Genomic DNA, 25,180 nt, shown 5'->3' on the forward strand with positions numbered 1-25,180 from the left:
ATGAGAATTTTTTTCTGTCTGTTATGGAATTTTTCAAATTTATTTTTCAAACAAAAAAATAGTGTAATAAACCCTCATGCCATTGGAGTATTCTAAATGAGTATTTTAAAGAGCCATAGCATTATACCATTGAACAAAAATCTCAAAATTACTCTTTATTTTGATTCTCAAACTAAACATTTAGTTTTACTATGGCATTTTCTTATACTTCAAAGCTAAAAAACACAAGAAATAATGAGTATGTTAGAAAATACCAGGAAAGAACAAATTATTGTTTTCACTCTCATTTGTTGTTACTAGTACATGGAAGTTGGGAAAAAGGACAGTGTTTTAGTCTTGAATCTTTGTTTTGTTCTTGTCTGAGAAGATGCTTATGTATGGATTGTTTAAGAACTTAGTTTGATTTTTTATTGTTGCATAAGAAGCCACCTCAGTTGCGATGACTTGGAGAAATAACCATGTACCAGCTAATACTTCTATAGTCTGAGCTGCGTTCAGCTGGTTGGTTCTTCCGGGCGCTGCATTCAGCTAGGATATTCATTGGGGGTTGGCTTAGTTGAGGTGCCGGGTGGCTGTATTTTTCTGTCTACTTAGTCTCAAGGCCTCTGTCCATGCGACTTCATCTCCATGAAGACTTTCTGCACGTTCTCTCTACAGAGTAGCTGGAATACAGTATCTTAAATGGTAGCTCAGCACTCCTAAAAACTTAAGCTGCCAGGCTTTTCTACATTTTGAACTTGGTACTGGTAGATGAGGATGTAGAGGAACCAGAACTTAAAAACAAGCAAACAAACAAAGACATGTTTACTTTTGTCTAATTGAAGGGCAGGGCAAAGAGAGAGAAAGATGGATCAGTCTTCCTTCTTTTGGTTCACCCTGCAAATGCTTGCAGCACGTAGGCTGGGCCAGGTTGAAACCAGGAGCCAGGAACTCCATCTGGGTCTCTGCTGTTGGGTGGCAAGGACCCCAAGCACTCAGCCCACCATCCACTTGCTCCCAGAATGCATTAGCAGGAAGCTGGACTGGAAACGTAGCAGCCAGGGCTCAAACTGATACTCCAGTATGGGATGTGGGCATACCAACTGGTGGGCACAATGCCCACCCCTGCCATATTCTTTTGGGTAAGAGAGGTTGGAGGTCCAGGCTAGATTTAAGATGAGAGAACCATGTAACAGCACAAGTTAACATGGAGGCTTCCAAGGTAACAGATTACCATCGCTCTTGGGATAAGAAGGGATTATATTTAGGATGCTTCTGAGAGCAAAGTGTGTCTGGGAAATTCAACATTCAAATGTTTTATTGTGATGGTGATGAAAGAACTTCATTTAATCTGTATTTCTAAAGATAGACATGGAGCTATGCTGCCATTAGATTTCAGATATGAAATAGTAAAAGTTTATATAAACTAGCCTTTTGTCTTTCCTGCTGATTTGAGTATTCACCTTGCTTTAACTTTGATGAAAATATTGTATTTTTAGTGTTCCACCTCAAAAACTGGGATTTCTTACTGGAGTGAGTGTGTGTGTGAATTGAGAGAGGTGGAAATGGAGTTGAAGGGAAGGTGAGAGAATGCCTTAGTGATATTGTAAGAGATTTGGGGCAGTATTCTGAATGAAAACTTGACATTACAACTTTTCCTGCAAGAGGCCTTTCAATATTAAGTATATGTTGTCCATTGTAGAGCAATAACCAGATTGAGAAGCTCACGGGTTTAGAAGATCTGAAAGCCCTACAGAATCTGGATCTGTCCCACAACCAGATAAGTAGTCTCCAGGGCTTGGAGAATCATGACTTTCTGGAAGTGATCCACCTGGAAGATAATAAGGTAATGTATTACATACCGTGGTTTCATTGTCTACAGAAGGGGGTAGCAGAGGCATAGCACAAACACCCCATTACTGGTTTCACAAGGACTTTTCGCGTTACATGTCAGTTTAGAATTGTTATGCCGAGGGTGAGCATTTGGGATGGTGGTTAAGACATGGATTGGGACACGCACCTTCTGTATCAGAGAACCTTGAGTTCTGGTTCTGCCCGCTACTCCAGCTTCCTGCTAAAGCAGACCTGGCGAGGCAGCAGGTGGTGGTTCAAGTACCTGAGTCTTTGCTACCAGCCTGGGAGACTGGGATTGAGTTCCTGGCTCTTCCACAGTGGGGGAGCAAACCAGTAGGCTGGAACTTGCTCTCTCTCTCTCTCTGTCAAGTAAATAAAATAAAATTTTAAAAATGTCATTCTGGCAAATTTCCCAGAGTAGTAGTTACAGATGGACTTTTAAAAAAATTGCAATTCTTAAATTTTGAAAATTGGATGATTTCTGATTACATTGTTTTAAAGGTTAAAGCCGCATCCATAGTCACGCGATTTTTCTGCGGTAGGTAATGCTCCTGTAAAATCTTGTGTAGCATGATGGCGTGAGGGATGTCTGAAATGTCAGGGCAGGGAGATCGAAGGCAGGAGAACAGCCTCAGTACCGTGCTGCCCAGGCCCGCTGTTCAAAGAGAGGACTGGGGTCATGGTGGGAGGTGCAGCTGGGCAAATGCTGCTCAGAGGGTACAGAATTTCAGCCAGGAGGAGTAAGTTCAAGATGTCTGCTGTACAACATAGCTTAAAAGCCGTAGTTAAAAACCATGTATTGTAGTGAAAATGCCAGGGGATTTTAAATGTTTTTAGCACAAACTCTATGAGGTGATGCATCTGTTAATTAGCTAGATTTAGCCATTCCACAATGTATATTTCAAGATATGTTGAATAATAAACATATAATTTTACCTATCAGTTAAAAATTGTGAATATAAATATCCTAAGAAAGGCAAAACCATTTAGGAAAAATAGAAAAGGTATAGAAAATGAATTCTTGTATCCTATTGGTATATGTCCCAGTCTGCCCAAGAGTTAGGGATTTACTCAAATTTCCATGCCTGAGTAACTGCACACTTCAAAAATTGTTGTAATTAGCTTTCACTCTTAATTACATTTTGTCTTTTGAAAAGAATTTGTGCTCCTAATCATGATACAGGAAGTTGGTTCCTAGCTGACTTGTTATACAGTAAGACCTGCAAAGTGATTTTATTCATGTTGGGTTCTTTGTCACATGTTAGGGGTAAGAGATTTCATAAGGCAGTTGGACATTTGTTTCTTTGGAAGTGAGAAGGTGGCCGACCCTGAGAGAGAGTGGAGTGAGCTGTGATGCTGGGGAGGACTTGCTGTGTCCCGTGTCCTGCTCGAGGGTTTTTGTCTGTCGTCTCTTTCTCCAGCGAGTTTCCATCATCTGTTAGATTGCTAAAGATCAAGAGAAGTCAGTCACTGCATCTGGGAGAAAGTGAATTTTTAATCACAGACAAACTGTCCATCCTCCTTCTCGCATGATTTGTGAGTGAAATTGTTTTGGCGACCTCTCAAGGCAGTTAGTTCCAGTAGACGACCTATGTTCACGGTGCTGTCTGGGGGAGTCTGCACCGTCTCTGTGTAGGGTGGTTCCGGTGCCCTTTTCACGTGGTTACCCTTGCAGACTGATCGGTTTTTAATTTCCTGCCTGAAAATGCTTCTCGCTTATGAGGGGTCCTCAGAAAGTCTGTGGAAAGTGCATACGTGAAGAACCATGCACAGACTCCAAAGCAAGCTGATCTTTTACTTCAAATCTCCCACAAGTTGTTGAGGTGCCCCAGTGGGTGTTGGCAAGACGGGATAATGCTCATGGAATCCCCGTGAGGGTGTCTCAGGATGCAAGAGGAGGAGTTACACTGGTGGTGCTGCTTCTCCTCATAATCTGGAGCTGTTCACTGAGTGTGTGGGTGCACTAGGCACTGAACCCTCGCTGTAACCCTCACTGCTGCTTCAGATGAAGAAGCGGAGGCCTAGAGCGGTCGGGTAACTTGCCCTAGGTTATGTGTCCAGCAACCAGCAGAGCCAGGATTTGTGTACAGAATAGCTTTCCTCCAGAACTAGTGTTCTTAGCCTCTGCAGGACATCACAGTCAAGGAAATGCGAATGGCCCTGCTAGCAGACAGTGTGGTGCAGTGCCCCAGAACGGTGCTCTCCATGGGAATAGGACCTGAGCCAGAGACGGGAGACACATAGGGAATTTAAAGTTCTCTAGTCATCAGGATAAATGGTAAAAAGAAACAAGTCAAATTAATGTTAATAATATAACCAAAAGTTATCTTTAAACATGCAGTCAACATGCAAATTTACTGATATGATATTTTACTTTCCATTGTTTCATACTAAGTTTGTGACAGCTGGTATGTCTTTTACATTTAGAGTACATCTCAGTTCATACTAGCCAGATTTCAAGTGCAGGGTAACCACATATGACCAATAATATTATATTGGATAGAGCAGGTCTAAAAATATCTCACAAAAATATATTGTCCTCTTACATCTCAAGTGATTTTTCAAATTACATTTGAAAGAGTTTTAGGAGAGGCCAGCGCCACGGCTCACTAGGCTAATCCTCCACCTTGTGGTGCCGGCACACCGGGTTCTAGTCCCAGTCGGGGCGCCGGATTCTGTCCTGGTTGCCCCTCTTCCAGGCCAGCTCTCTGCTGTGGCCCGGGAGTGCAGTGGAGGATGGCCCAAGTGCTTGGGCCCTGCACCCCATGGGAAACCAGGAGAAGCACCTGGCTCCTGCCTTCAGATCAGTGTGGTGCGCCGGCCGCAGCACCTTTCTCTCTGTCTCTCTCTCTCACTCTCCACTCTGCCTGTCAAAAAAAAAAAAAAAAAAAGTTTTAGGAGAAAGAGGGTAGCATTAAGCCAAGAGAGTTTATAATTTTCAAATGTTAAAAGACACCATTAAAAAAAAAAAGGGTCCACGTGTCCCAGAGGAGATCTTTTGTCAATAACTGGGCTTGTAACAATAACACAGTTCCCTGCCTCCCCAGCTGAGCGGGCTGGGGAGCAAACCACAGTACTTTGAAATATTCTTTGAGCCATTTGACAAGCTCCTCAGAGACCTCTCAGGACAACTGAGAATGCTGTGGAACAGGGCTGGAAAACTTACCACTGAAAGGAACAGGAACTTCGCTTCTCGGCCTTTTGGCTAAGGTCAAGTGTAGGGACAGGAACAAGTATTTGGCATAGCGACTAAGAAGCCACCTCCCAGACTGGAGTGCGTGGGTTTGAGTTCTGCCTCTGCTGCTGATACCACCTTCCTAACACTGTGCATCTGGGGAGGCAGCAGGTGCTGATGGCTGAAGCAGCTGGGTCCCTCTCTAAATAAATAAATAAATACTTTTTTAAAAGAAGCAAAACATAGCTTCTGATTTTCATATGATAGTTTGCTGTTAGGAATATTGTTTTATTGATAGCACTTTCATAGATATTATTCATTTAGGTTTAGCCACTGAAGCACTGTAGCACCTGCACGTGACTATTTGGACTTTCAGCAGCTGACGATTTGGGGCCTTTGCTCTGTCTCCACTCTGTCATCTGCTTTAGATTTTAAGTCATTTCTGGCATTTAAAACATCCCAGTCATTTCATTTAGCTGCAGAATAGCAATCTGGGAGTGACTTCGAGAATGCCGTGTTACTTCTTGGAGTCTTGGTGTCATTATTGGACAGTGTTTGTTCCCAGACACTTTTCAGTGGGTTTGTGAGGACCAACAAGACAATGCCCACTATGCAGCAGAAGCGTGGGACGACCTCAAATCCTGAATAGCAGCAGCATTCCTCCCAGAGGTCCTGGTCTCCGGTTTTTGCAGGGCTCCAACCCTTCTTCCTGAATACGGATAGAGGTGATGGCAGCTGAAGACTGTTGTCCTAAGCTTTATTTTTTGTGATGCTTTATATAGCTAGGAAATTCTGTGTAGCTCTTTGTTGTTTTTTTTTTTTTTTTTTTCAGAGATAGATATCATCTAATATTTCAGGCAAGCAGTGCGTGAGAATTTCTCCCCATCTTTGCTGGATCCTGGCTCACACTTCTATTCATCTGTGTGAGGAAAAGGAATTTTGGGGAACTGAATACAATCTGATTTTAAGTCAACTTAATTTCTCTCTGGATATGTGTTTGTGAGGACTTCCAAAGAAAAGGGTTAGACTAGATCATTCCTTGGGGTACCTGGGGCCTCCAAAGGCCGACAGTTGGTGCAGAGGCAGCCAGGGCGGGGTACAAGGACACTGCTGTGGTTGGATCTCGTGCTGAAATGAGTGCATTCTACCTGGTGCAGGTGTTCCTGCTGTGGGGTGCAGATAGGAAGGAGGCTGCCTCTTTGGGGGATTTTGGCTTCTTTGCATCCAGAGGGGCTGGCCCAGGCAAGTAGCTGATCTGCTATGTAGCTCCAAAGATTGCAAAAGCTATCCCAGCAGCTGTTCTTTCTGGATAGCCTTGACCTCTGCAGAGAACACTGGTGGGTGCGTATCTGGGGCAAGGACCCTATCCTTTCCTCAGGACCCCTTACTCCTTGCCTGCTTCTTGGTGAGCCGCCCCACGGTGATGGGCTCAGCTGGCTTGGGTGTCCATTACCTCGCTTTGCACGGGCTCACTGATGAGTGAGCGCAGGCTGTTGGCCTGATCCCAGCTGACGTGTTTGTAGAACATAGGTTATGTAATCCATGATCATTCTATTCACGGTGTTGGTAACCTATCAAGGAGATTTTTCCTTGTCAATCACCATAGATAGCAGTCTTCAAAATGAGCACGCATTGTATTGCTAAACTGGGACTATTCTGTCTCATTTAATCACATGAGGATGGTTTCTTAGGAATACATTCAGTTTTACCAGCAACATCTTGTATCTGATTTTTGTCTGCTGATCTCTGATATAAACCTCTCAAGTAGGGAAGCTGGTTCCCAGCCTAAGCACCTATAATGTATCGGAATGCCCTTAAGAAAGAACGTAGCAGTTTCTGCTGCCGCCTGTAATGTGTACAAGTACAAGTGGCTGGGACTTGTTAGTAAGACATGGTGAATGCAGGAGCTCTTGGTTAACGTTTGTGTTAGGTCCAATAACAAGAGCTGTGTGATGGATGGAAATCCATTGCTGGGAAGTTTTTACCAAATAATGTGAACCAAGTTTACTTTTCCTGAATACCACAATATTTTTTCAGTGATCCCTTTTTTTCTTATAGATGTCTTATAATGGCAACCTAGTAGATAGTCTAGTATCCAATGACAAAAGATGCCTACTAGCATAACAATGCTCTGCCCCAATTAATATGTGCAGGTTGTATATTGTGACTCACGTTCACCTGTCATATTATGTCTGAAATCAGCATCTTTGGAACATAGGACATATGTTCGTCACCTGACTTAGTAATGGAGTAACTCAGGAGTATTGGCGACCATGCTATTGGAATGCTTTTATAATGTATGCAGACATGATTTGGTGGGGGGGAAATAGAAATGAAAAGATGATTGTTAACCTTTTATAAAAGTTCACTATTTATACTTTAAATATAATTGTATTTCTGGAGCTGGCGTTGTGATGCAGTGGGTTGAGCCACCACTTGCGATGCCAGTATTCCATGTCCAAGAGGTTCAAGTCTTGGCTGCTCCACTTCTGATTCTGTTTCTTACTGATGTACCTTGGAAGGCAGCGGAGGATGGCCCAGTTTCCTGGGCCCCTGCCACCCATGGGAGAGACCAGATGCAATTCCTGGCTCCTGGCTTTCACTTGGCCCAGGCATGGCTGTTGTAGCCACTCAGAGAGTGAACCAACAGATGGAGGATCTGTTTCTCTCTCTGTCTGTCCCTCTCTGTATCTCCCTCTCTGTGTGTAAATTCTGGCTTTCAAATAAATAAATATTTAGAAAATTATAGGTTTGCTAATTACAGGAAATTTAAGCAGAACTATTTGTCTTTAGTGGAGAACTGAGGGCCTGCTTCAACCAGAGCTCGGAATAGTCTTTTTTCTCCTCTTTTAAAAGCTGCTGAACATAACCTATGCAGAGAAGTACGTAGAACTTCAGTGTGCAGTTTAGCAAACATGTTAAGGTGAACAGTGGATACTCATCAAGAAGTTTGTGCATAGCTTTCAATTTTTACCTTAAAATAATTCTTTTGTGGAAAAAGTGATAGAGTCACACATACAGATGGAATAAGAAGGCTGAATCAGTTAATGAGACCAGGGTAGCAGATGCTAAGTTAGTGGGGGAGAGTTGGGAGACTGAGGCCTAGGAACAGGGATGAGTGTTGAGGTGCGTACTCAGGTTGCCCTTATATGTATTTTTATTGTTTCTCTGATTTGTTTTTCACTTAAAAAAAGATTCATTTATTTATTTGAAAGACAGAGTTACAGAGAAGGAGAGAAAGAATCTTCTACCTGCTGGTTCACTCCCTGTATGGCTGCAATAGCCAGAGCTGGGCCAGGCCGAAGCCAGGAGCCAGGAGCGAGGAGCTTCCTCTGGGTCTCCCACGTGGGTGCAGGGGCCCAAGCACTTGGGCCGTCTTCTGCTGCTTTCCCCGGACGCACTAACAGGGAGCCGGATTGGAAGTGGAGCAGCTGGGACTCAAACCAGCACCCATGTGGGATGCCAGCCCTGCAGATCAAGCGCAACCTGCTGAGCCATAGTGCCAGCCCCTGTTTCTCTGATTTTATCTACTAGTTTATTTCCACCTTAAAATAAATATGGATCAGAGGCGGGGCTTTACTGTTCTCTGGCCAGATAGGAAAAGGTGCTCATTCCCGTTTATTGAAGGAGCGTGCAGTCAGTCCCTTGTTCTGCATAGCTCTGTGGAATTCTCATTAGAAAGCTAGATATTCAGCAGAGCAATTTTTAAAATAATTTTTATTAATATAAAGAGAACAGATTTCATGAGTACAATTCTGAGAAGATAACCATATTTCCCTCTCTCCCTTTTTCCCTTCCCTTAATCCCTTCTCCTTCCTTCCTTTTTTTTTTAAATTTTTGCAAAAACATAATTTCAGTCCATTCTATAATCACAGGCTTAATATACCACTAACCATAATATTAAGTAAGTAAAAAATAGACTATAGTTCCACAGGAGTAGAAACCAGATTTAAAACAACAATCAAATCTCATCATGTCCATTTCACTCTTAACGTATTTTTTGGTATTCTGTATTAACTCCTGCATCAGAGAAAACATATGATAAATATTAGCTACTATATTAACTACTACATAAAAGAAAACATGGTATTTGTCTTTTGGGGACTGGCTTACTTCACTAAGCATAATGACCTCCAATTTCATCCATTTTGTTGCAAAAGACAGGATTTCGTTCTTTTTATGGCTGAGAGTGTCCTATTTGCTTTATCCCATCATCAGCTGATAGACATCTGGATTGATTCCATATCTTAGCTGTTGAGCTGTAATAAACATGGGGATACAAGTAACTTTCATATGCTGATTTCACTTTGCTGGGGTAAATACCCAAGACCGGGATGGCTCAGTCGCATGATAGATCTACTTCCAGATTTCTGAGGAATCCCCATACTGTTTTCTATAATGGCTGTACTAGTTTACATTCCTACCGACGGTCTATTAGGGTACCTTTTTCCCTGACATCCTTGCCAGCATTTATTGTTTTTTGATTTCTGTATGAGAGCCATTCTAACCTGGGTGAGGTTAAAGCTCATTTTTATTTTTATTTCCATTTCCCTGATGGCTAGTGATCTTGAGCATTTTTTCATATGTCTGCTGGCCATTTGTTTTTCATTCTTTGAAAAAAGCCTGTTCATATCCTTTGCCTATTTCATGATTATTTTGTTGTTATTGAGTTTCTTGAGCTCTTTGTATATACTGGATACTAATCCTTTATCAAGTTGGATAGTTTGGAAATATTTTCTTCCATTCTGTCAGTTGTCTCTTCACTTTGTGGAGTGTTCCTTGGCATTGCAGACTTGTTAGCTTGATGTAATCCCATTTGCCCATTTTTACTTTTATTGCTTGTACTTCTGGGGTCTTTTCCAAGAATCTTTGCGTATGCCAATGTCTTGAAGAACTTCCCTGATATTTTCCTAGAGTAATTTGTTTGTATCAGGTCATAAATTTAGATCCTTGATCCAATGTGAGTTGAATGTTGTATAAGCTGTAACATAGGGGTCTTGTTTCATATTTCCACATGCATAGATTCAATTTTCCCAGCATCATTTGTTGAAGACTGTCCTTTCTCCGGGGACTGATTTTGTCAAAGATCAGTTGATAGACTGCATGCATTAATTTCTGGAGTTTGTCTTCTGTTCCATCGGTCTACATGTCTATTTTTGTGCCAGTACCTGGCTGTTTTGATTATAACTGCCCTGTATGTCTTGAAATCTGGTATTGTGATGCCTCCAGCTTTGTTTTTGTGGTTTAAGATTTCTTTAGCTATGCAGGGTCTGTTATGTTTCCATATGAATTTTAGCATTGTTTTTTCTAGAGCTGAGAAGAATGTCCTTGGTATTTTGATTGGGATTACATTGAATCTATAAATTGCTTGGGTAATATGGACATTTTGATGATATTAATTCTTCCAGTTAAAAATCATGGAAGATTCTTCCATTTTTGTGCATTTTCCATTTCTTTCTCTAATGTTTTGTAATTTTCATTATAGAGATCTTTCACATCCTTGGTTAAATTCATTCTAAGGTATTTAAATTTTTTGTAGCTATTGTGAATGGGACTGATCTTACAAGTTCTTTCTCAGCCATAGCATTGTTTATGTACACAAAAGCCATTGATTTTTGTGTGTTGATTTTATGTCCTATAACTTTACCAAACTCTCTTAGGAATTCCAGTTCTCTCTTAGTGGAATCTTTTGGTTCCTCTCTATATAGGATCATGTCATCTGCAAAGAGGGATAGTTTGACTTCCTCCATTCTAATTTATATCCCTTTGATATTTTTATTATTATTATTATTATTATTTTGCCTAATGGCTCTGGCTAAAACTTCAAGAACTATATTGAATACCAATGCTGAGAGTGGGCAGGCTTGTCTGTTTCCAGATCTTAGTGGAAATGCTTCCAACTTCTCCTCATTCAGTATGATCCTAGCTCTGGATTTGTCACACATAGCCTTGATCATGTTGAGGAATGTTCCTTCTATGCCTAATTTGCTTGAGGTTTTTATCATGAAAGGACATTATATTTTATCAAATGTTTTCTCTGCATCTATTGAGATAATCATGGGTTGCTATTCTTCAATTTTTAATGTGACGTATCACATTTACTGATTTGTATACGTTGAACCATCTCTGCATACCAGGGATAAATCCCAGTTGGTCTAGGTGAATGATCTTTCTGATATGTTGTTGGATCCTGTTAGCTAGTATTTTGATGAATATTTTTGGGTCTGTGTTCATCAGGTGTATTGGTGTGTAGTTCTCTTTATTTGTTGTATCTTTTTCTGGTTTTGGAATTAAGGTGACCTTGGCCTCATAGAAGGAGTTTGGAAGGATTCCTTCCCTTTCAATTGTTTTGAATAGTTTGAGAAGAATTGGAGTTAGTTCTTCTTTAAGAGTTTGGTAGAATTCAGTAGTGAAGCCATCCAGCCCTGGGCTTTTCTTTGTTGAGGGGATCTTTATCACTGATTCAATCTCTGTCTTGGTCATTGGGTCTACTTAGGTTTTCTGTGTCTTCATGACTCAAATTTGGTAGATTTTATGTGTCCAGAAATCCATCCATTTCTTCTAGATTTTTCTATATGTTAGCATATAGCTGTTGGTAGTAATTCCTGATGATTATTTTTTATTTCTGTCCTATCTGTTAACAAAATGTTAACAGAGTTAAAGGGAGACATAAGCTCCCATAAAATAATAATGGGGGACTTCAACACTGTGCTTTATCAAATCAAGTAGACAAAAATCAACAAAGAAGCAACAGACCTAATCTATACTATGGACTAAATGGACCTAATTGATAGCTTTGGAACATTTCATCCTACAGCTGCAGAATATACATTCTTCTCATCAGTGCGTGGAACTTTCTCTAGGATAGACCATATGCCAGGCCATAAAGCAAGTCTCAGCAAATTAAAAAAACTTGGAACCATAGCATGTATCTTTTCTAACCACAGTGAAATGCAGCTGGAAATTAACAACTTAAAAAGCTCTAGAAAATATGCAAACACATGGACCCCAAATAACATAATCCTGAATGAACACTGGATTATAGAAGAAATCAGATGGGAAACAAAAAATTCCTAGAAACGAATGAAGACAGCACAACCTATCAAAACTTCCAGAAGATAGCAAAAGCAGCGTTAAGAGGAAAGATTATAGGAATAAGTGGCTACATCAAGAAATCAGAAAGGCTTCAAATAAATGATCTGACAATGCATCTGAAGGACCTGGAAAAACAAGAACAAACCAAGCCCCAAATCAGGAAGAGGGAAGAAGTAGTTAAAAGTAGAGAAGAAATAAACAAAATTGAAACAAAAACTATGAAATATGAGTGAAAAGAAGAGCTAGTTTTTTGAAAAAATGAGCAAAATTGATACACCATTGGCCCAACTAATTAAAAATTGGGGGTGGGGAAGAAGACCCAAATTAATAAAATCAGAGATGAAAAATGAGATGTTACAACGGATACCACAGAAATAAACATAGTAGTTTTAAAAATACGTTGAATTTAAAGTGTCCAAATGAGCTCATATTAATGTGTTCTATTTGTGCCTTTCTCTGTTTATAATAATTTGTCTTTAATTAAACAGATTGCTGAGCTGAGTGAAATATATTACATTGAAAATCTACCTATCCTTCGAATTCTGAATCTCCTAAGAAATCCAATTCAGGTGAGAGATCATTTAAGTCCAGGAAGGGGAGAAAAGGACTATCTTGTTTTTTTCTTCTTTAAGAAACTCTCTTGACAAAGAACACTAGGAATATTAATCGTTTGTCTTCATTTGAAACAGAAGAGTCCAGTGTTGACCTGCTCTGCTTGGTCATTTCCAGCTCATCTCTGCTAGTACTAAAGATCATAGGGTGGAGATGAGATTGTAGAAGAGTGGTTTTTTTGCATTAGAGATGCAAGACACCAGAGGCGTGGAAAGAATATGGTTCCTATTTTATGCCAGGAGAAAGAAAATCTAAGATGAGGTGCTTAAAGTAACTTGGATTTGATATAGCTGTGAAATTGGCATGGTTGTAAAATAATTATAGGAGAAAATAATATACTTCCTAGGGGTTCCTGACCTCTGATTAAGGATCTGGAACTGGTTTTTCAGACTCCTCTACTCCCTGCATTCATAGATCCTTTTCCTGGCCACCTACTTCCCCTCCCTTCCTGCTTCCTTCTTTGTCTGTCTGTCCTTCATCCCATTTTTCCCATTAACTGTCCTTCAGTTAATGTTTTACAGACTGGGCTTGGTATGTATGTCTGCGTACCTGTATTTTTGTGTCTTGATGACATGTCCAGACAGGCAAAAAAACAAAATAATAAAAAAAAAAAAAGTAAAGATTTAAAAATCAATACAGCCTTTGGTATGAAAGTGGCAGGCAATTTATTTTTATTTATTTAAAAAATAAAAAACAGAGATATATAGACAAAAAGAAGGCTCCCATCCACTGTTTCACTCTTTGAAGGCCCACAAAGGCTGGAGCAGGGCCAAAGTCAGGAGCCGCAAACTCAATCCAGGTTATCCACACTACATGAACCGTCACTTCTGCCTCCCAGAATCTGCATTGGCAGGGAGCTGAACTCCGGAGTCAGAGCTGCGCATTGAACCCAGGCACTACACTACGGGATGCAAATACTTAACTGCTGGGCCAAACACTTGCTTTGTTGCCAGGTGATTTAAACCTATCTCTGAGAAAGTGATGAATGGGGCTTAAAGTGCTGTCACCCCAGTTTCAGATCCATGAAGAGTGTGCACCATGTTTTTTCCTTCAAAGAGATGTAGCTTCTTAATACAAAATTAATCGTTTCTAAAAGACAAATAATCCCAGTGTAGCAGATGGTAGGGAACAATAAGGAATTTGTTTTAAAAATCAGTATCAATGTTGAAAGGCAAATTAATAGTACAGATTAATACAGAATAACACAACTAAGTAATAACAAAATAATAAAGCTTCATTATTTGTAATAAGAAATTCTTTGGAGGGCAGAGTTTGAGTTACTGGCCATGGAATCTTGAATGGAATAGTTTACCTGTCTGAGGCTTAGTTGTTTTTCTCTTTAGAAATGAGGGTAATCCTACCTCTCTTGCTTATCTCGCAGAGAGATGAACAAGATCCACACACGTGAAGAACTTTATAAGTTACAGGGCACAGTCTGCATGTGAGTTGTTACTATAAGGGAACTGATAAGCGTGAAAATGTAGAGACCCTGAGGTTATGTGGGACTGACAGTGATAACAGGTGAAAGACCTAAGCCCATGAAAATAGCTGTTAATGCTTGTGGATTTGGACAAAGGCAAGTGGTTGAATAGTGTTCTTGCTATTTTGAATAGGAAAAATCTGAATATTGGCTCTTCGTAATTTTTACACTACTACGATTAACAGAATTAGATCTAAAGAAGATTAAAGTGGAAGAAAAGGTATGGAATCATGTTATTTCTGTGTTTGTGAATTCATATACTCAACAGCTCACCCTGCTGCAGGACCAGTGAATCAATCAGAAAGTCACGTAATAACATGGAACTTCACTGTTCATTTAGGAAATGTTTTTCTTGTTCGGTTTCATTCTGCAAAGCTGAGCATAGGCACAGAAGCCGTGAAAGGCCTGTGCTTTTCCAGTGAAAGGTTTGGCAGTGGGAAGCAGCAGCACTCTATTTACATGGGGGTACTCCAGAAGTTTGTGGAAAAACAGAATAAAAAGATTATTGTGTTGCAAAAAACTTTTGGAAATCCATGGGTAGTTTTTTCATAATGTGCATCTACCATCTCTTTGATTTCCCCTTGCATGGGCAGCAATGTTAAGACAGAGTGCCAGTTTGGGTAGCTATTCTGTTTGGTGAATGAATGATTCTATCTGTGTTATTTTAAAAACTCATATAACAATAAAAGGTGTGACATTGTCATTCTATGGATAATTGAAAGATACTCAAGTACATCACTACCCTGGTATTAAATCTCAATTCTGATCTTTAAAAAATAACCTGCCTGATCATACGATACCAGAGGAACCGGCCCTTGAACACTAACTAGCGCTTGCCTTCCTTCCATGGTTTGTGGTAGCTGTTTTGTCTTCCTTTAGTGGATGATGACAGCTGAAATCTCTACTAATGAGGATTTTATCCGCTGAGTGCAAATTTCAGATGGGAATGAAAGAAGGTATTAAATATGTGGAGAAGCACGTATCCCATCTCATCAGCGCCTATCTGAAGTCTTAGCTAAAAACAGTTCCAGAAGCTGGCCTGTTATTATACTCAACGGGACTTACTAGATTTGTCTTTTGCTTTAACATTTTATGAACAGAATACAATTTAAAACCGTGCATTAAGTAAAGATATGAGAGATGAGGATAATGTCTTTAGAGGAATGGCAACATAGAGGGAAAGAGAACCATGCCGAAAGAGGAAGAAGTTTTCATAAAATTTGAGATCTCGGGACTAGTTCTTGATGAGATGGCATGATGAATTAATTCCATGGCGCCAGCTGCCTGGAGTCTAGAACTGTGAATTGCTTTTCCTATTTCCACACTGAAGTTGGACTGATACTACATTAAAAGTCGTTATGAACTTCAGAGGCTTTGCTTTCTTTCTGCCCTTTCCCCTCCCAAACCAGGGAGTATAAAGGAGGAGGGTGTCAAAGAACTCTGCTCAATAGTTTAAGATAATTCTTGTTATCCAGGTTTATGGAAAGTTAGAGTAGGAGTGTGAAGACTGAATACAAAAGTTCACGGCACGTGTTAAACTATTTTGTATACCTGGTTGCGTATCGAGAATCTTTTAATAAAGAAAACCTAAGCCTTGTCTTTTTAGAGACACATCGTTTTTCCTTTTACATTCTAATCCTGGAAAAGGTTGCCGCAGTGAATAAATATGACCCTCCCCCTGAAGTGGTCGCAGCCCGGGATCACCTGACGCATGTTGTCAACAGCACGATGCACCCACAGAGGATCTTTGACAGGTATGATTAGGAACCCACAGGGAGAACTCAGAGTGGGCAAGCAAGACAGCCTCACCGTTTTCCCTAGCCCTCTCTTCTGTGACCCACTCATTCCCTGTAAATGTTGCGTTCTCACCTTCGCACGTCTTTCTTTGATGACTGCATTGTCTCAGCTGTGGCGTGCGTGTACCTGAATGTACTGCTCACTTAGTGTTTTCCCAAGAATGATGGGTTGATTCATCCTCATTCCTTCATCTGGGCCCTTATAAGTTGGCTAGCCAACTTCTAAAGAATTATTTATTTACTTGAAAGGCAGAGCTACAGAGAGGCAGAGGCAGAGGCAGAGAGAGAGAGAGGTCTTACATCCACTGGTTCACTCCCCAATTGGCCACAACAGCTGGAGCTGGGCCGATCCGAAGCCAGGAGCCAGGAGCTTCTTCCTGAACTCCCACGTGGGTGCAGGGGCCCAAGGACTTGGGCCATCTTCTACTACTTCCCCAGGCCATAGCAGAGAGCTGGATGGGAAGTGGAGCAGCTGGGACTCGAACCAGCACCCATATGGGATGCCGGCACTGCAGGTGGTGGCTTCACCTGCTACCCACAGCACGGGGGGGGGGGGGGGGGGGGGGGGCAACTTTTCTTAGGAAAGAAACAGCTTTTAACCTCATTAACAGAAAATTGTGATCATTTATATCCATTGTAAATTTTTTCCGTAGCTGTGAGTGAATGCTAAATACTTCTGCGAAGAGCCTTCATGAATGCAGATTATTAGGGAGTTCCTAGAAGGGAGCCTGGCTAGCCTAAGGGAAACCTGAAATAGTCTCTTCCCTGAGTTGCAATCAGCCCAGCAGGGAAGATTCACCCAGCCTGGATGAAGACGTGAATAGAGTCTCTCACCTCTAAATTCGAAGACAGATTTATCACGGTTTCTCCATTTCTTTTTAAACAATCTGTTGGAGCAGATGGCCATTTATGCTATAAGTATAATGCAGACGTTCTATCAATACCCAAAGGCACTTTAAAAATACTTGTAAAATCTCTTGGATATAAATGGCTTCTCTTCTTCATGTGGTATTTGCTTCTGTATTTCACATGGTTGGTTTCCCATAGAGAGAAAAAAAAATGTTTTATTTTACATCTCAGGACATGATTTTTACATATAATTTAATAATGTAGACATTGACAGTTTTATATGTTTATGGGAGCCCTCTTGCTATAATGATTTATTCTTTATTTGCCTGCATCTGGAAAAGAACATTTGATTTAAAAGAAGGACATTTATATACTCACTGCATTTCTTTTCTAGTTTATGATATTGCTAGTTGCCTTAGGGTAAATTTATATAAAAATATGTGGCAAAGAAGCATGCAGGAGTGTTTGATAAAGATATACTTCTTGATTATCTCTGGCTGTCAGGCAAACAAGAACAAAGGTCAAGCAGGCCTGGATGTGCCAGGGTGGAGCCATGTTCAGTTCAGTTCAGAAGCTAGCATGTAGGCCTGCCATTGGCCCTCCCACTCTGGGCTAGTACACAGCTCTCTGGAAACATGAGAAGTCAGACGCCGGGAGCGGAGCCCGGACTACTTGCCCTGCGGTTTGTGTGCTGCAAGGAGGGGGGATCACTGCCTCCTCCCCTGGCATGGATGGGAAGAGGATGCAGTATTAAGATGATGGGGCCAAACTTTGGCTCTGGCTTGGAAGTCCTCGATAGCTTCTTTGCCGTCTGGTATGACGCAGTTCCCCAGGCGCGTCTTGTTCATGTCCTGTTCCGAGTCTGGAATTCGCCGTGTCTCCAGGAAGCCTCAATTTCAGCGAGAAACGGTATTTCCAATCCCAAGCTGGGTGCCAGGATGTGCAGCGCTACTGCATTATTCACTGTTTCTAGGCTTTTTAGAGGAAAGGGCTGAAAACACATTTTCTTGCTTCCCTCCATCCATCCTGTCTTGTCTAGGAGTACCTATCAGCTACACCAGCCCAATCTGTCTCTGTCTCTCCAGTCTCATATGTCTAGATAGATCTATTTCTGACTCTCTGTAAGTAGATGGGTTAGATACTTCCTGAATTCATACTGATACTTACTGTAACTCAAGGCCAGTTAGGCTTTTGCTTAGCTTTTCACACCAAGAATCCTGGTTCTCAAGGACACAGAGAAAGATGAAATTAGAAGGTCTCTTAATTACTCATTTTAAAAATTCCATATTATATCACAATGATATGAAAATACCAATACTAGTACTACCATCAACATCGTTACTGAAAACATTGAATTTTTTGTGCCTTTGCGCTGTCCATTCAATTCCTCATTTTTTATGGTAGGAAAACATATTACATAAAATTGGCCACTTTAACCATTTTTAAGTTACAGTTCAGTGACATGAACCACACCCACAACGTTGTACAAGTACTAACCACCCTCTCTTTCTAATGCATATTCACTACCCCAAACAGAAACCACTAATTAAGCAGTAGTGTCCTGATCTCCTCTTCTCCCAGTCCCTGATAGCCTCCAATCTGCTTTCTGCCTCTATACATTGGCCTAGTCTGTACATTTCATATGGGTATTAATCACCCCATTTATTTTTTTAAAGATTTATTTATTTATTTATTTGAAAGAGTTACACAGAGAGAGAGAGAAAGAGAGAGAAAGAGAGAGGTCTTCCATCCCATGGTTCACTCCCCAGTTGGCTGCAACTGAGAGACAGAGAGGCGGGGGCGGGGGCGGGGGGGGGTGTCTTCCATCCGATGGTTCTTTCCCTGGAGAGAGAGAGATAGAGAAGAGAAAGTCTTCCCATCCGATGGTTCACTCCCCAGTTGGCCACAACTGCCAGAGCTGTGTCAATCCGAAGCCAGGATCCAGGAGTCTCCTCCTACTCTCCTACACAGGTGTAGGGGCCCAATGACATGGGCCATCTTCTACTGCTTTCTCAGGGCATAGCAGAGAGTTGGGTCAGAAGTGGAGCTGCCAGGTCTCGAACCAGGCTCATATGGGATGCCGGCGCTTCAGGCCAGGGCGTTAACCTGCTGCGCCACAGTGCCAGCCCCACATCCCATTTAAAAGTAGTAGACCCTGGGGCCGGCACTGTGGCGCAGTGAGTAAAGCTACCGCCTGCAGTGCTGGCATCCCATATGGGCACTGGTTCAGGTCCCAGCTGCTCCACTTCCAATCCAGCTCTCCCCTTGGGCCCCTGCACCTGTGTGGGAGACCTGGAGAAAGCTCCTAGCTCCTGGCTTCGGATCGGCCCCGCTCCAACAGTTGCAACCATCTGGGGAGTGAACCAGTGGATGTAAGACTTCTCTCCCTCTCTCTCTCTGCCTCTCCTGTGTAACTCTGACTTTCAAGTAAATAAATCTTAAAAAAATAAATAAATAAATAAGGAGACGAGCAGTCTTGTATTACCAGACCATGTAGCCATCCTTCTTGTTCTGAGTCTTAGTTCTGTGAGTAGCCAGCTACATATTTATTGCTCACTAAAATGTCTGTATTGCTGTCTCTTGAATAATTTTGGTTGTATGAAGCTTGTTTTCTAGTAGATTCCTTAGGAAGTTCTTACACATCGATAATAATTGATACCCATTATATTTGACAGCCATTTTTGCTTATAATGTAAAATTCATAACTCACACATTTTTCTTGAATATGTTAAAGATGTAAGTCCATCTTATTTTGGCATAAAACATTGCTGTCAAAAATCTCATGACGATTTAATATTCTTTCCCTTATAAATCACATTGCCTTTTTCTGGGTGAACAAAAGATTTCCTTTTTTTTTCTTAAGGTCTGGTAATTTTACTAGACTTTGTCTTAGTCCTGGTAGATCCAGGCTGATGGTTCAGGTACAAGGTGCGCCCTTTCAGTGTGTTGTTTTGTTTTACTCTTTTTAATTCAGGAAACATTTGGTATTCTTTAATATATTTTCTGTTTCTTTGCTTTGGTTTTCTTCTTCAGGAAGATCTCCCTTACCTTTTTTTATATTTGTTGCTTTCGTATAATCCTTCTTTCTCTTTATTGAAGAATTATTTGGAGATCATTGCAGATTCACATGCAGTTTAAGAAATAATAGAGGAAAATGAAATACTTTTCACCAAGTTCCCTGCAGTGGTGACAACTTGCATGACTGCAGTGGACTATCAAAACCGGAAAGCAGAACTGGAAGCCCACCCGCCTAACCGGATCTCACCGGTTTTGCATGCACTCTTGCATGTCTGTGACTCTATTTACATCTGTGCAGTTTCCTCATGTATCGAGGGATCTGAGTGCCACTGCAGTGAGGACGGAGGGCAGCCTCATCAGGGGGATCCGTTGTGATACCTTAGAGCCACTGTTCCTCTCCCTCTCATTTCCCCTGACCTTCCCAACTACTGACCCTGCCCCATCTCTACAGTGTTGCCCTTTCAAGAATGTTATGTGAATAGAATCATACTCGGTCACCTATGGGACTGGCTGATTTTCCCAGTCAGCATAATTTCCTGGAAATTCATCCACGTTGTGGCTTGTAACAGTAGCTCCTTGTTTTTTTTGTTTGTTTGTTTGTTCGTTTTAATTGCTGAGTTTTAGTCCACGTATGGATGTGTCACAGTTAGTGTAATAGTTCCCCTGTTGCAGGACTTATGGACTGGCAGTAGTTTTTGGCTATTACAAGTAAAGTTGCTACGGGCATTCATGGATGGGTTTTTAATGTATGTATAGTTTTTGCCACACAGTTCCTGGTGGCTGTTTCGGGGTTTCCTTGTTGTTAGCTTGTCAGATGCCTCCCCATTGCTTCCTTCTTTCTCCTGCACAGACTCCGCCTCCACGCAGACTTTGCAGCTTTATGGTTTGTGGAGATACCTTTTTACTTGATTTTTGTCATAGATATTTTCTGTAGGCCTTTGCTCTCATATTTTTCTGTTTTTATGCGGGTATTCCGAAAATTTGAACAACTATGCTGTTTCATAGTTTTTGCAGAATCTTCATAGAATTGATATTTTCATCTTCACGGAATCCATACCTCTTGCATGTATATTTTTAAAATTGTATTTCCTTCCATATTTCTATAATTTTTACCATGAATGGAGTCCAACTCAGCATATTATAGATTTCATTAATTAGTGAATTAGTACTAAATTATGAAATGTTAAATTATATATAATTTAAAATAGTACATCATTGCATATTTGTGAACTAATAAGTGATTGTTAATAAATAGATTATTTAGTCTGCCTCAGTTAATACGCCAGCTCTCCTTTATTAGATATTACTGGGAGCATGTTAATTAACCTCTGAACTTCAGCTTCTTGGTGTGTTAATTGAGGATAAATAACGACAGGAACTTCTCCATTATCTTTCTGTGGTAATTAAAGAGGTAATACGTATAGAACTCCTCGAATAGTGCTTGGCACACAGCAATCGCTCTGGTAAGCTTTGGTTGTTACTGTTAAGTCTGGTTTGCATATCTGTGTTCTAATTCAGGAGGTACAGATGTTAAACTTTTAGCTCTCAGAGGACAGTCTTATTTCTTTCATGGATAAGCTCTGGAAGAAATGTATTACTCCAGCAATCAAGAATTATATTTTTATTGGAAATGTCTTATTAAAGTGAATTTACGTGAGTTTTCATTTTCCTCTATTTATGTGTTTTGAATGTGGGTTTTAGTATAATGTAATCAACTTGTTTCTGAAAAGTGGTTTTCTCCTTCTGTAGCAAGTGCTAAGTTAACTGTGCCTGCGACCTAGAGACTCCAGTGAGTGTGGTCAGTGCGCTGTGTCTCTGACTGGCATCAGGGACTGACCAGGCTCCTGTGTGTTGCAGCACTCTGCCCAGCCTGGATGCTCCTTACCCCATGTTGGTGTTAGCTGGTCCTCAGGCTTGTGGGAAACGAGAACTCGCCCACCGCCTCTGCAGGCAGTTCAATACTTACTTCAGATACGGGTAAGTTTGCTCATGGGTTTGTGAGACTTGGAATTCTAAGTTGTTATAGATATGTGTCAGTAGTTGATTTCTATTAAAATCTCAGATATCACTAATTTCAGCTATTACTTTTAAACAAGTTCAAAAATACATAAGACAACATAATGTCTAAGCTACATTTTAAGCAGAGTTAGAAATGGTGCATAAATTATGTTTAATAGGTACTAAATAAGAAGAGAGCAATGTGGGAGAGTTAGTCATTGAGGATAAATTACTCATAGTATTACATCAATGTGATTACCTCATCTTGGAATAAATGACCTGGATTCTTGATTCTCAGGCCATTCTAACTGATGTGGTAGAGCTGTTTCTAAAGTATGTTCCCAGTAACAGAAGAACTTAACAAGTAGCAAGGGAAAACAAAATATTTTGTCTTTTATTATTATTATTATTTGACAGGCAGAGTTAGACAATGAGAGAGAGAGAGAGAAAGAGAGGTCTTCCTTCCCTTCACCCCCCAAATGGCTGCTATGGCCAGCGCACTGCACCAATCCAAAGCCAGGAGCCAGGTGCCATGCGGGTGCAGGGGCCCAAGTACTTGGGCCACCCTCCAGTGCCTTCCTAGGCCACAGCAGAGAGCTGGATTGGAAGAGGAGCAACTGGGACCAGAACCGGCGCCCACATGGAATGCTGGCGCTGCAGGTGGAGGATTAACCTAGTGCGCCACGGCGCTGGCCCCTATTTTGTCTTTTATGAAGCAGTGAATATTTAGCTGTGATCCCCCACACCCAATCGCAATAAGCCTGATGTGTCCATACCATTGTACACCTCTTCCATCAAAGGCTTGTTGGCTTCTCTGCCAGTTACTATGCTGTGAGATACACTGCATATACATATTTTACATTGTAATCCTCCAGATGTTTAGCTTAAATCAGTACAAGTTCAAGTCACTGCCCAGGGTTTTTAATGAAGAGTAATGGTGTTTGAGCATGGGGTCCTCTGTTGCCATACAGTCTGAGAGCATGAGTCACAGTGGTGTGACGGTGACAGGCAGGGCCGTGCTCCAGAGAGAGCCTTCCCATCTCTGCGTGGAACACACGCCAGCAGCACTTGAGCTGCTCTGTGGCCACTCAGTGCTAATTCTTCAAGGCTTGTTTCAGGAGAAGGGAAAGGTTTTCCATTCTTTTCCTTCAGGTCAGCACTTAGTGCATTCAGAGTTTTCTGGAACAGATATTTTGCTGAGAGATTTTCTAATGGTTTGGTTAAAATAGACCAAAGTATCTGAAAAGCTAGAGCCAGCTAAAACAAAAATTAAAAAAAAAAAAAAAAAAAAACACAAACAACCTCCAGCTGGATTTACAAATTTGTCAGAGGTTTTGGGAATCAGATTTAGAATTGTCACTGTGGTCCCGTAAATAGGATTCCTCGTTGATTCCTTATGTATGGCAAAGAAATTACTTTTCCTTTAGTGGTGTCTGTCAGTGAGCCGAGGATGTGGTTACAAAGATGTATAGGAGGGCCAGATTATTCTGTAATCCTGTGAACAAAAAGTCCCTTCCCTTCAGCTGTCCATACTCAATGTGAATGCTGTTGTAAGCAGACCTTTGTTTAGGTATTCAGAGTTACAGCCTATGTCTGGAAAACTCTAGGACACAAGTACTATAGAGTAATGTATTCATCCATATATTTTAAATACCCTGAAGTAACAAAAATAAATTACGAGTTAACCTTAGAAGGATGACTGTGGCGTGGCGTTCCCTTCATTGAGGGAACTGACCCTGCTGTAAAGGAGAAGCTGAAAAGATGGAGGCGCTTTCCTCTGGAGGGAGGAGCGGCCTTGTTGAGCCAGTGCATCCGAAAGGCTTCCGCAGCCGAGGCAGCTCATGTCAAGAGCCCTGGGTGATCACTGACGCCATACCTAGGAGTGTTCTTTGTTAAATGACAGCAAGAGTCACTGTGCACTAACTTCCCACGCAGGACCTCTGTCCACAGAGTTGTGTCATGAGATTTAACAGTAAAACTTGTTCTCAAGGATCACTTCCTTGTAGAGTATTAAAAGGAGGATAGTATTATATCTGTCTCATAACTCCTAGTCATGTCCAAGAGTTCACAAATGGTGTATCATCCTTGGGTTCTTCTTGAAAGACAATTAAGTTTCAAAAAGAAAAGGGGAGGAAGGAAGGGGAAAGAAGAAGGGAAAGGGGGAAACACCTTGCAGGAGCAGTAACAAAGAACAGCCCTCATTTAGACTGCTGGGAAACTGCTCTCTTTAGTTTTTTCACTCCATTCTTTCTTTTGTGTTTTTTTCTTTCTTTCTGTTTCCTTTTCTTTTTCAGACCAAACAGGAGAGGAGGGAAGAAGCGGGGAGGGAGTAGGTGGCAGGGTGGGGGCAGTGGGAAGAATTACTATGTTCCTAATGTTGTACTTATGAGATACATACAAACAAATTAAAAAAATACAAAAAAAAAAAAAAAGAGAGAGAGAGGGAGAGAGAAGGAGAGTGTGGCAGGTGAGTATGGAAGGCCAGAGTGCAGCAGGAGTCTGTGTTGACTGTTGTACTAAACCTTTTAGCAAACCAAGGCCACCTATGGCGCCAAGGCTTTCTCTATTCACATCTCTGATATCAATTATGTTGCAAATGGTTGGCTGCCCAGTCCTTTCTGTTTATCTGATATGCTGTTAGCAAGGCATGCTTGGGAAGGATTTGTTGTTGGAAATGTTTATTGACTCATCATCAATTCTGTCCAATCTTCTCCCACATTCTCTCCTGGCTAGACCCTCTCAATCACTCATTTTCATTAATTCCCTATTTAGAATTCATTAATTCCCTATTAGAATGCTTACCTATTATGCCTGTGATTCATTTATTTAATTTCTGTATCCCCTGCTTGCCTGTAAGCCTAATGAGAGTCAGTGTCATATCTACCTTTTTCTTTTCTTTTCTTTTTTAAAAAGAATATTTATGTATTTGAATGGCAGAGGAGAGAGAGAGAGAGATACATCAATCTTCCATCAGCTGGTTCACTCCCCAAACAGTTGCAATGGCCAAAGTTGGGCCAAACTGAAGCCAGGAGCCTCAAACTCCATCCAGTTCTCCCAAGTTACTGCAGGGGACCAAGCACTTGGGCCATCTTGCACTGCTTTCTCAGGTGCATTATCAAGGACCTGGGTCAGAAGTAGAACAGGGGCCAGCGCTGTGGCGCAGTGGGTTAACACCCTGGTCTGAAGTGCTGGCATCCCATATGGGCACGGGTTCATTTCCCAGCTGCTCCACTTCTGATCCAGCTCTCTGCTATGGCCTCAGGAAGCAGTGGAAGATGGCCCAATTCCTTGGGCCCTTGCACCCACATGGGAGACCCAGAAGAA

At 41.3% G+C, this 25,180-nt stretch overlaps 1 protein-coding gene across 5 annotated transcripts in view; it reads left to right on the top strand.

The window, feature by feature from the left end:
- LRGUK (leucine rich repeats and guanylate kinase domain containing) overlaps window positions 1-25,180 on the top strand; it is a 125,794-nt gene that overhangs the window by 32,146 nt on the left and 68,468 nt on the right. For all 5 annotated transcript variants that reach the window (XM_051849785.2, XM_002711985.5, XM_017342684.3 and 2 more), the window contains 5 exons: window positions 1,682-1,825; window positions 12,592-12,672; window positions 14,329-14,415; window positions 15,843-15,949; window positions 21,716-21,835. In XM_051849785.2, the coding sequence (XP_051705745.2) occupies window positions 1,682-1,825; window positions 12,592-12,672; window positions 14,329-14,415; window positions 15,843-15,949; window positions 21,716-21,835 (539 nt within the window). The remainder of the gene's footprint in view (window positions 1-1,681; window positions 1,826-12,591; window positions 12,673-14,328; window positions 14,416-15,842; window positions 15,950-21,715; window positions 21,836-25,180) is intronic.

This window comes from Oryctolagus cuniculus, chromosome 3, assembly GCF_964237555.1.
Source record: "Oryctolagus cuniculus chromosome 3, mOryCun1.1, whole genome shotgun sequence".
NCBI classification, from domain to species: Eukaryota; Metazoa; Chordata; class Mammalia; order Lagomorpha; family Leporidae; genus Oryctolagus; species Oryctolagus cuniculus.